Source organism: Strix uralensis, chromosome 7, assembly GCF_047716275.1.
Source record: "Strix uralensis isolate ZFMK-TIS-50842 chromosome 7, bStrUra1, whole genome shotgun sequence".
Classification (NCBI taxonomy): domain Eukaryota; kingdom Metazoa; phylum Chordata; class Aves; order Strigiformes; family Strigidae; genus Strix; species Strix uralensis.
The window spans coordinates 39,984,495-39,997,195 of NC_133978.1; the positions used below are offsets into that span (position 1 = coordinate 39,984,495).

The window sequence follows — 12,701 nt, forward strand, 5'->3', positions numbered from 1 at the left end:
TTGGGTTGGATTTGAATGGGATGTAAATCCAAATCTTTTTTTTTTTACTGTTTATTTCTGTAAACGTTTAGCATTCGTTTGTCCAGTGGTGTAACAGGGTTATTCTGTCAACTTGATTTTAAGGGACGAGAGCGCTGTACTGCAAAGGCGGTTTGTAAAATAATACGTAGTGCCTGTTACATGGTACCGATTATTGGTAGTCAGACCACAAGTTTGTCCTTCAGTATTTTGTAACTTGCAGTTATTTTTCATTCATCTTTCCCACTGTTTTAGAGGACACACAGCACAGAATATAAATTAGGAAAGAGGTGTCAGTGATTATAGACAATATGCTAAAAGCATTTCTGAAATATTTATTAGAAAATAGGTTAATAATGTGACATGGTGCACCTGTGCTGGTGTGGACTAGACATTATAAGATTATGCTAATGTAAGTATTTAGTAGCAAGTCTTCACTGGGATTACTCTGTGCTATTATCATAGTCAGCCTAGGAATTGTAATTCAAAAGAAAGCAAATGATCAAGGTTTTTGTTTCTTCTTTTTTTAAAAAAAATCTTGACTGCTCTTTAGCCTGATGAATTAGAGGATATTACAAAGAATCTTTTAAACTTTTGTTTAAAAAAGAACAGAGGTAGACTGGGCAGAGAAGTATCATATACAGAAGTGTAAAATGAAAAGGATTTTGGAAACCTTTATCTGGGCCGGGCAGTTGTCGGGTCTGGAGGTGTGAAGATGGGTGAACAGTAATAACATCACCAGGAAAGAAAAGAGGGAGGGGATTTGGGAAGGGAAAAAATTAGGGAGAGATGCAAGGAGGGTGGATACCTTCATGCTCACTCATTTTAATGTGTTTGACTTTCATTTGACTTGTACAAAATACACGTATGAGGTCACTACATATTCTCTGTGTTCCAGGTTTAAAATAATTGGACAATCACCGTACTGCATGCAATGCCAATAGAGAAGTGGTTATAGGAGTGTATTAAAATACAAGTTTTAATCCATATGTAAAAAGTTGTTTAAAACCTAACTGTGCTTTGCAACACTGAGACGTTGAAAAAGAATTTGAAGGTATTTGAAGTGATTGCTGTTTAAAAGAAGGCTTTGCTATTCATGCTTTAGCGAGCATTTGTTCAGGTCTGGGTTTTGCATTGGGATTTCAAGGTCTAGGTCTGTTGTTTCATACGCAGTCTGACAAGATAAGAGTAGTCTGTCTCATATATGCACAGTAAATTTGTCTCCCAGAGAAGCAGAAGCTCAAGCATGGAAAGCATGATGATGTGCAGGAAGGCTGATCAGCTGTAATAAAGCATTCATTATCCTTCCATCTAAATTAACTGAAATGACATCATAATAGTGCCTTTTATAACCTCACTCCAAATTCCCTCTCTTTTATTGAATTATCGCTAAACCTAAATTATTTTAAGCCGTATCTGTATATTCTTGTTTAGATAATTATTCTGTCATTAGGGAAGTCATTGGCTCATTCTTTCGTTCTTCTTTTCTGATGTTCACTTAAAGAAAAATACTGGTGAGTACATTTGTAGCTTCTATTGTCTCATATTTTCCAGAGTATTTTGCATAAGAGCTTATAGTGTAAGTCCAAATCCCCGTGTGCTAGAGCTAACAAAATAATGTACAAAATGGAATCTACTGTAAGAATGTTTCTACTTTTGGAATATCTCTCTCTAGATTATTTCTTCAGAACAATCTCTTGCAGAGGCAGTTTGATTTGTGTGTGTGCGTTACCTGATGGGAGGTGCGCTGCAGCATCATGCGGCTTCCAGCTTTCCTCAGCTCCTTTAGCTTTTGCAAATACTTTCCAATGATGTGAGAAGCTGAAAGAAAGAAAATGGGGCATAGAATATTTTTAAACATGAGTGAGCAAGCAAATCAGGACACTTGACTAATTATAAGAGAGAATGGAGGAAGAAAACTGACTGTACCTGAGAAAGAGAAAAAAAAATGAGTTGTTTGGCACAGTGACTACTTTTACACTTATAAATTGAATCCCTTTGTCCCTTCTTCATTTATTATTGCCAGTTGAAGTCTAGATTTGATATGTATGAACAGCCTCGTGAATTCACTGAGGTTGTTTATAGGAAAAAAAGAGCCTCTCTGTAAAGGTAAAATTAAAGAATCGAACTATTATTTTTTGTTATTTTCTGTAGTACTTGGTGGAACAATCTCTAAGCGTGCATCCACAAACCAATTAACCACCTATGCAACTATTGGAAGTGATTAATAATCAATAACAGTAAAAATACCCAGAACTCAGTACTTGCAATTGAACTTAGTTCCTGGCTTGAATCAGCAGCATATTAATTGATTTATTGACTCTGATTGAGAGTCATAAATGGGGAGAAATTACTGAAGAAATTAGTACTAATCTGCCCTTTTGTCCCAGGCAGGACAGGGTGAATGACACCCAACCACATCACAGGTGTTTGCTCAACCTGGTGGGTTTTTTTGGTTTAGTGGGGTTTTTTGAGAATTTCTGCTCTTGATGGCCCGTCCTTAGCATCACAGAGTATTTCCTAATGTCTAACCTGTGCCATGGTGTTCTCTATCTCCTGTCCTCTTTCTTCCCTCAGCTGAGCTCTCTGCCATATTTTTGTGTCACTTGAAGCGAGGTGAGTTCAGCTGAACAATATTCCACCCGAGGCCTTGCCAAGTAGATAAGAAGAAATATTTTGCGTCTCTCAGTGGAGGACCCTTATCCCAACACAAGCCAGACCGAGCATTTTGCAGCACGATGGCACTTTGATGCTCAGCTGCTTTGCTGCCCACCATCTAACACACTTTTGCAGCCTTCCGCTGTGTGTTTGTGCAATTCGTTATTCCTTCTGGCTTATGGAGAAGTGATAAAGGTGTCTTATCAGGAAATACATGAACAGGGATGAAATACTAAGAAATCCAGGTGACGGTGTGAGACCTCACTGTGATGGAAGCTGGCTAAGCACAGAGTAAGAGGACAGTCCCTGCCTCAAAGGACCTAACTACAACAGAGGAGACCACAGAAAGCTGCTGATGCGTTTGGGAGCCATCCCCAGCACCACTCATCCCATCCCCAGGGGCTCAGCACACATAAACCTCATCTGTCCAGGATGTTAATTTTGTTATTTGGTTGATCCTTAATGCCTCTTAGCAACAGTCATTCTTCCTTCCACATATCCTGAAGTTACTTCCTTCTGTAATCATAGTCCTTCTATTCCAGTCACATCATAGGAAATGTTAATTTCCTTCTTTTAATTGGGTTGATAAAGTCTTTTGTCTAACAAATCTTTTCCAGTATGTTAGCATTAGATTTTGTTGCTGTGTGTGACATTCTCAGTATTGCAGCAGAGTGATTGTGATCGGTTCCAGTCTCTGAACTTCTCTCTTTTTCAAGGTTTAACTTTTGTGAGTCTTCCTGACACGGACAATGTATTCTTTTGTTAATCGAAACTGAACTTGAAAAACACTTCTTTTTATGCACATGCAACTGGAAGCTAATCTTCATTATTAATTATAGCAAGATAAGGTATGCCACTGCGGATTGATGTTCTCCATCTGAGCACGGGAGATTTTTTTTGATTACTTGTCTGTTGGCCCAGTGATGTGCGAGTACACCTTTCATCCTCGCGTGTGTTAGCAGCAGCCAGCTTATTCTTCATACAGAACTGATGCATTTGGTTTAATTCTGCCTATTCTGAAGAGCCACATTTCCCTCGATTTTTTCTGTTACTTCAACTTTGACAGTGAAGTTACTGAAAATTGTCAGTACCTGCTTTGGAGGAAGAAGAGGATTAAACTAACACCTGGAATGATTCATAAAATTTTTCTGCTTCCTCTTTTGAATTTTATTTGGGCATAAACCTGAACTGGTTTCACATTCATGAGTTGCAGCAAACTTCACAGGTGAAAACACACCATTTTTCAGATTATAGCCAAGAATTCACCAAGCAAAATTTTTTTTATATCCAAATGATCTCTTCAGGGTAGTAATCTTTCTGTCTGATTTACCATACGATTGAGTGTCGTACCAAAATGGTGAAGCAATGCCAAGCTAACCATCTTACTTTTGCCCTGCAGCCCTGTGTCTGTTGTTATTTCTTCTGATTCTTTTTCACCGAATTGCAGCCTGTTCACAGTATGGTGGTTGAATACTCCAGGTAGAAATACTTACCTTTTTTCTCAGGTGACACCTCTCCTTGCTCTTGTGTGGGTCTGTAAGAGATTACGAGGCAGTGAGAAGTACATGGAGTGGTAGTCAGTGATCTCAGCCTGATAGAAAACTACATTTATCTAAATCCAGCCTTTCCTTGTCGGGCCCTGTAACAATAATCTTTACACCAAGGTGAAGGAGGAGTACTGTGATGAAATCTTTCTACTCTTGTTGTACCAGTATGCTATGCAACTTGCTACTTCTTATTGCCAATATTTTAATATATATTCTTAAAATTAACTTCATCAGATAAAAATCATCATAATTTTGCTCTTTCCTCTTGGCACTGGAGGTACTAGATGATACTAGAAAGCTCTGTGAGTTTAGCCGTGACAGGGTCACCCTAGTGACTTTGGTTGTACCAGGAGGTCGTAGTACTTAAATCAGTTACTGATTAATCCGCTTCATAACTTCCCTTTTCCTCAGTTAGATCTGAATTATTCAGGATGGATCTTACTGTACTGTGCCAGTCATGTTTCACTTTGCAGTACCAGGATCTGGAATAGTTCTATTTTGACTGCCCCCCGTGTTGTAGTAAAGGGACTGTCAATATTTCCAGCAATCCTTTCAGCACTGGTCAAAACAGGCATAAAATCCTCATTGACTTACATTTGGTTTGCAACTGAAGATAGACTGTTGTAGTAAAAATATGGTTCTGTTGACTTTCACTGGGACAAGAACTGGGCTTTTTTTGCTGCCGTATGTTAGGAAGTGTTTTATCCAGTAACAGAAGGATTGAGTGTATCATCAAATTAAGTCAAAGTTAAAATGGGGTTTGAATAATTAAAAAATCAACACTTAAATCTCTGCAGCTCTTCTTTTGATGTTCTTCTGCTGTAGGAAGTTGGGAGGAGTACCCACCTTCCTAAAGCACCCTGACTGTGCAGGGGTAGCACATGGGCTATGAGAGGGTGGTGGTGGTTAATTACAACTACAGACCAACACATGTGCTGCACTGTGGTCCTCCTGCAGTCGCAATGTACAGTACATTCTGCGTTATTTGTTCTTTATTGGTTTTCACTAGAATTGATACAGGGGAAAAACGAGAGTTACAATTTAAAGAAAAATAATGGTATATAAAGTAATGAGATTGTTCCAAACCTTAATTAGATGGAGCAGATTGAATACATTACAGTAATGTCTTAAGGCAACATAATTAAATTGTAGGCATAATCCTCCCTCTATTGAAACCGATTTTATCTTCATAAGGCAAGGAGCGTTAGATGGCCCTTCCTACTATGTTAAATTACTAATTCTTCTCAGAAGACTTACGAATCTCACAGTATTACCAGACTTTAAAACCACAAAACAAAACGAGGTATAAGTCTACATATCAAACTGTTGATAGTCTGATTACATGGATAACTTCAGTTTCAATCTTAGTATGTGCTACAGCTCAGTAATTGAATCATAGATCTAAAATACATATATATCTGCAGTGTTTTATTGTGTATGCTGAATTCTTCTCATTTATAAGATCTCATAATGAAGTTGTTTCCAACCATATACACTGACAAAGATACTGGTGAATAATGCGCAGAAGTGCTGTTCCTGAAATGCATCTCTGCATATGCTGGATGCCTATGACACCTTAGCCATAAAGATTAGTACAGTAAAACGTATGGATGTATGTATGCCTACATATATGTATGTCTTCAATTTTTTAATATATTTGTTTATATTTTATATATTCTTTCATCTTTTAAATTTTCCTCGTGTTTTCTTTCATAAATTTGATTTTTATTTTCACATTTGGATACTTTCCTTCTCCTCCATTGCACTGCTGGGGGTAGTGATCCGACTTTATACTACAGATACATCCCAGTGGCATCAAAATTTTTGCCTTTCTTTTTTAATTTAGTATATGTAAATAATCTCAGCATCCTGATGCCCTTGTGTTATCCGGAGGCTTCATTTCTCTTGGGTTACCAAACATTTAACTATTTTTTTTTTTTTTTTTTTTCAGGAGAGATCACTAGGTGATCTCTTCACTTGGTGAATTCAGTAAAAGATCTGTCTAACTGCCTCTACTGGTTTGTTTTAAATAATTCAGATGTTTGTCAGCCTGTAGAAAGATTAACTTTGTTATTTGCATTCGACAGTGAACTCTCTTTTTCAAGATTGCTATTGGGGGCGGGAAGAGTACTACGTGTCATGAGTAGTCTTTATCTTTCAGGTACTTTCGGGAGACATAAATCTCTACCACAGTCTGCTTAGAAGACAAGCTCATTTGTCTGAGCATTAGCTGACAGTTTCATAGCATAAATATAAAGTTTTCAGGAGGAATATAATGTTTATTTTGAAACTGGAGATTAGGCTACCAAAGAATAATATGTTTACTTTTCAGCACCATGAATATGTAGTGACCTACTTATACTATACCATTTGGTTTTATTTTTAAAGCTTGTCAAGCAAACTCCTCTTGCAATTTAAGAAGCATCCTTTTCGAAAAGCAGTAAACTACACCGGGTACTAAATTAGCATTTTAGAAGTAGAACAGTGAATAACGTTTTGAAGATTGTCCTTCAACAGCATTTTTATGTGTTATTGTACCATAAGTAAAATAGTGTTTGCCTCGTGTTTCAAAACATGTTTTGCTTGACCTGCAAGTTAAAATACAGCCAATTGCAGGTCTGGGTTGGATACAACACTACAATGCTGTAACTTTAAAAAAATATATATTGTTTTCTGGTAAACTGAATTTTTAAATTACTTATTGATTATCATATGATATTTTAAAGACAAGTGATTTTATCCAAACATTCTTTCTGTTTCTGCATATGCTAATTTACTTGATTGATTCTCAGAACATCTGCATATAATTCTGTGTACTTAACAGCAGTGAGATCACACTGCTTTTCATGTAACAGCTACAAATTTCGCTTTCCAGACAGAGTCAGATTTTTGTCTAATTGGGATGCCAAATGTACAAAGGTACCACAGAAGAGTGTGTAATTATGTAATTTTCTCTTGATCTTTCAGAGTCTTCCTGCGAGCAATTAATCAGTATGCAGATATGCTAAACAAAAAATTTCTTGATCAAGCCAACTTTGAGTTACAGGTAAGGAAAAAAACATCAGTGTCTTGGGGACTGATGTTAATGTTGTAATAACTTTCTGCCCCAAACGCATTAATTCTGGTGTATGTGTGTGTCATCGTAACCCCCAGGTGACCAGTTAGCCCAGTTAAGTCATTTCACGCTCAGTAGGTATGTACGATCCATTCGTGTCCTGGGGGTCTTGTCCTAGAAGAGCACCAAGTCTTACCCAGAGCAGCGTAGAAAAGTCCTCCTTTCCTCCAGGCACAGCAAACAGGGGTGTCCTCCCCCTTTCTGCAGAAGATGCTTTAGCAGAATTATTGCCTCAAACGTGGAGCCCGGGACGCAGCATCTGATTGTCCTGCTGATGAGAAACGTGCCGGTTTACGTCACTTTTTCAGGATCCTTTTTTTTTTTTTTTTCCATATTTACGTGTTCACATCTAATTTTACTTGGCTCATCAAAACACAATCGACTAGGATTTGTAGATGGGAAGTGTTTCATGGAAACGTAAACACAGTGAAGAGATGTACTAAGAATATGTCAAGAAACACCGTATCTGTGGTGTCTGTTATTTTCTCCTTTAAATATTTATGTGCATAATTTAGATACTTCTAAGTTGTTTTGTAGGTGTGCAGAAAAACATTTCAGAGAATTAATGGTACCTATTCTTGTCATTTTGGGGGCTTTCAGCTTTGGAACAACTACTTCCACCTGGCTGTTGCTTTTCTCACACAAGAGTCTTTACAACTGGAGAATTTTTCAAGTGCTAAAAGAGCAAAAATACTTAACAAGTAAGTCCTATTCATCATCTAAATCATGGACAAGAACTTGAGGTCTATTAACATAATTTTAGTTTAATTTCTTAGCTAAATCCATTCAAATTGAGATGCAATCATGGCATAATGAAAGGTTGGTTTTAAAAACATGAATCAAGTATTGCATGTGTTTCTACCCTTGAATCAAGATCTAAATTACATGATTCATTACTGATGAAGACAGTATTTTATACTGCAGGATGTTCATAAAGTCAAGACTTTTCAGAAGTATTAACATATTATAAAACTGAATTTTTAAATCACTTTAGCTTTGTGCTTACTCTAATCTCATTTTACATGCGCTCTTTATTGCTTAATCCCTAATGGCCTTTTAGAGTGAATTTTTGTAACTACAGCCAGTTTCCCTGCGATATCCCTGAAGAATGGGTTTGTATAACCGCAGTCTTGTATGCTTTCCTGGTTAAAAGGGATTACATTGCCTACCTCTGAACAGGGAGCTTGAACTACCCGCTTGCTATTCAGAGTCCCACAGCAAATGAAACCTGTCAAAAGAAAAAAGACTGGAAATAAGACTGGAGCATGAATATTTTATTTAATGTATGTATTTCTCCTAACTTTCACTGGGGTTTCAATGTAGTGGACCTTATCTTTAATTAACTAAACACTGAGCACTGAAAAAAGGCAGGTACGTGTTTTCAAACACAGTGTATGGATTCTCTTTTTGGGTCATAATATTTGCAAAGAGAGCCTGCAAAAGCAGTTTGTTCCCCTAGTCAGTCAGGTCACCACAGTTAATGCACAAAAGTGGGAAGTTTCAAAGCTCAGATTCCCTGAACAAGTATAGCTCAGGCTCCTTGTATGTATAATATATATTATATATCGATATAGAGAAAGAAGATGCAGTTTGTATCACTTCACCTTCTAAATTGAAGCCTTTTTCCATAGTGGTGAGAGAGATCACAGTGAGAACGGGAAGAGTTTATCACTGCTGCAGCAAGATGTGATTTTAAAAGGCTTTCTACTTTAACTGTGTGGGTTGCAGACTTTGACCAGAACAGCCAGGGCTCTATGTCCCATCCCTTCGGGTTTTTCTGGCAGCGAAGTTTTGCCCTTCAAACTCACCCACTCCATCGTGGGTTTTGAGGAGCTTCCTTTGGAAGCTGCGCTTTGCCTGAGCATTGAAACAGAATTTTTAAGCACTGTATGATCTAATCTACGTACATGTGACCCGTGGGACTTCCTTGATGAAACAGGAATATTTAGAAGTTCAGTGGAAAAGTGATGTCAAGCAGAGCGCAGGCTTTTGTACTTGTGCTATAAATATCATAAATAACTTTATAGTTATACATTTGCAAAAGGAAATCTAGATGGTTTTGTAGAGCTAGGTAAATTTTCTTTCATTAAATTTAGAATTTATGGGACCAATGATGCAAATTCTCTTCTGTAATTAAGAGTGAAAGGGATACTTTTTCAAAAGGCCGAGCGCTCTGTTCAGTTAGCAAGCAGAGGGATCAAAGCCGTGACTGCTGTTGGTGTCCCCTTGCTCTCTCTGGCCGACGTTGGTGTGCACCTATGTGAGCATTTTAGTTCAGCACAGACTCCTGGCCTGAACAAAACAACATCAGCTGAGCTGTAATTGGACTGGAAATTACTGTCAAATACATTTGTGGACTGATATTCCCTCTTTGTGAGGACGGGAACCTTAAACAGAAAAATTCTTCAAGTGATTTTAATATTAAACTGAGCAGTATATCTTGCTGAAGAAATTCAAGAAATCAACAGACATTTCTCACTGCTAACATAACTAGGTTAAGTCATTTGAAGTGGTTACTTAATGAAGTTTGCTAAATTGTAAATCTCTGTTTATAATGATTTTACAAGTTGTTATTTTCAGTTTAATCATGTATTGGAGACAGAAATCAAGACTATAAATTCTTCAAGATGCAATAAATGTATGGTCTGGAAGCACTAACTTTTATTGCTATGTGAAACTGCTACCAGTTCTGTGCCAAAGGGATATAATTAATCAGTTAATTCAATATCACACTCACCCATCTTTTTAAGTATATATTTCATTTAAAATGTTAAATATTTAATAATTAAAATTTAATTATTGTAATTTGTAGTTTTTGCTAAATATTGCATTTAAGCATTAGATAATAACAGATTCTTAATGATGCATAATGATGCAGAAGAATCTCTTTAATCTGTATTAATGACAGGGTATCTCACTATTATCCCACAAAAATCCCACAAGTTGCCAGATATTACCATTTTGCTCATATTGTTATTTAACATACAAATACTCTCTGTAGCAAATACATTCTTGGAGCTCATTATGGTTCTGATCCTGTCATTAATGAAGGCAGTAGGACGTTTGCCATGGAGAGGGAGTGGAATATAAAAATAACCCCGATGGGAGATGCGAGGTATTGGTGCCACCAACTCTGGAGCCTCTGTCCTGGCCTGGGACCACTCGCTTTTGGTCCAGCCTGGGCAGGACACAAAATCCCGTTGGAACATCGAAACCTTTTCTTTCTGATTTTGCCCATCAAAGTACAAGATGTTCCTTGTTTTATTTTCTAGGACAATGCTATGCAAAGGGAGTGTATAAAAATAAAACACAGCCTTAGGCCGTGAAGCTCTCTATTTGCTTTCTCCGGCCATTACCATTTGAAAATAGAAAACGCTCACAATTAATCTCTGTAACCACCCATGTGTCCCGAAGGATGGTGAGGTAGTCTGAAAATATGGCAAAGAGAGGTTTTGCACAGGTGAATGTTTGGTGTGTGTTCTCCCTTTGGTAAGTATTCTGCAGAAATTGAAAATTGGGGTCTTTTGAGGGAGAGCAAGTAACATGAGGTGAGGAAGAGAAGCTGATGGCTGTGTGGCTGAGGCTTTTGGGGTAGCCTGGGCGTGTTAGGCAGCCTCTGCGGCTCAGTCCCTTGTAAAAGGGACATTCGGGAAAGGTCAGCGCTTATGGGCACATCGCTGAGCTGGTGAGGGGGGCTGTGCAGTGTTATTGCAGTGGTTGCATTTGGAGAACCTGTCATTTCAAATATTTTTGAATACTGATCAGATTTTGAAATGAGATGTTTCTGCTTATTGGTACTATTTATTTTTTTTTTAATGGTGGTTTTGTTTTCTTTTTTAAGGTACGGTGATATGAGAAGGCAGATTGGTTTTGAAATCAGGGATATGTGGTATAATCTGGGTAAGTAGCCTGAGCACCTATTGCTTGATGCTTTCACTCAGTGTTTGTATAAACCAAGTTAGAGATGAAATGAACTTGCTTTCTTTTGAAATAATGGTAGGCTTCCAGAAGGCATATAAAAAGCAGGTGATTTAAGAAATAAAGCCTCCTCTGCATTCTTATTTCACTGTCTGGAAAGATACATAACTCTAGTCAGTGTTTACATATCTTCTTTTTTTTTCATGCTATTCAACCTCACACTACATAAAAAGAGACAGTTATGGTGATACCTGTTGAATGAGGTTTTTTCTCCTTAAAAATACATACATACACACACATATCTATACACATAGATGTATACACGCACATGCCTGTGGATGCAGGAATGGGACTGTAGCAAAATGAACGTGTCCAAGGGTTATCAGTAACTTAGCCTGGAAATTCTGCTTAAAGTCTGATTTTCAATCTTGTGAAAATTCTGCTTAAAGTCTTGATTTTCAGTCTTGTTTGACTGTGTCAGAGTGACTCAGAAAAGTCAGCGAAGAATGGGAACTTGGACATCCCTGGAGTTCATGGGTAAATTAGGCATATCTGACTATCACAAGTCTGTGCTGTTCTGGGGGTATAATTAACTATACGGGGATTGAATTTCATGGGAAACTGAGTATTTACTGTGACCTGAGTATACTCATCTGCCAGATTTCGTTTTCCTGAGAGCAGAGGCATTTCAGGCTCTTCTGAGTTTTATCAAAAGTTCCTTGAGTTATCAGAAATGAATGCATTTGCCACTTCTATCTCTAGCTGTACTGTTGTTGCTGAAACTTGAAAAAGAATCAGCATATATAAGAGGAGGGAATGCAAGGGTTCATAAGTATTTGATATCCCAGAGTTTGCATCTGCTCTGCTGGAATGATGAGAAAAAGCTTCTGAGAGCAGCTGAGTTCACTTTTTATTAGATGCATCTTTTGTGAATTAAGTGACTGGAGAACAGATTAAAGCGTAGTCCACATCTGATAAGTGACTCGACAGACAGCTAATAAAATCAGCGTCGTGCCTGATGCTGGGTCATCCAGCTCAGGATGCTGGCAGCCTCTTTGTTAGTAATTAGCCAAATCCTGCCCTGTTCCAAGCTTACAGTCCTGTATTCATCTGTTATCTTTACTGATTTCTCTAGCATTTTTGGATTCTTAAACTCCTCCCAGAATTTACTGGACTGAAAGTAGAAAAGTTTGCATATGTAGTTATGCATCTGGCTGTTCTTACCTGAGGTTATTTTGTTCAGGCTGGGGACTGTGGAGTGAATTGTGCTTTTTATTACTGCTGCTGACTCTGGCTGCTTTTGGACAAGTTATTTAGTTGCTCTAGGGTTCAGTTTTTCACTGAAAAATTAACAGGGAGATGATAATTTCCCCTGGAGTTCTGTGATTCGATTAGAACGAGGGGTGGTATTTTTTCAATATTTCTTTCTGTGCTGTCTTGAAAGC

General features: G+C 37.7%; 1 protein-coding gene across 4 annotated transcripts in view; it reads left to right on the forward strand.

The window, feature by feature from the left end:
• The window catches only part of DOCK1 (dedicator of cytokinesis 1), a 312,454-nt gene that overhangs the window by 218,550 nt on the left and 81,203 nt on the right, over window positions 1-12,701 (forward strand). For all 4 annotated transcript variants that reach the window (XM_074875532.1, XM_074875533.1, XM_074875534.1 and 1 more), the window contains 3 exons: window positions 7,191-7,269; window positions 7,939-8,039; window positions 11,180-11,238. In XM_074875532.1, the coding sequence (XP_074731633.1) occupies window positions 7,191-7,269; window positions 7,939-8,039; window positions 11,180-11,238 (239 nt within the window). The remainder of the gene's footprint in view (window positions 1-7,190; window positions 7,270-7,938; window positions 8,040-11,179; window positions 11,239-12,701) is intronic.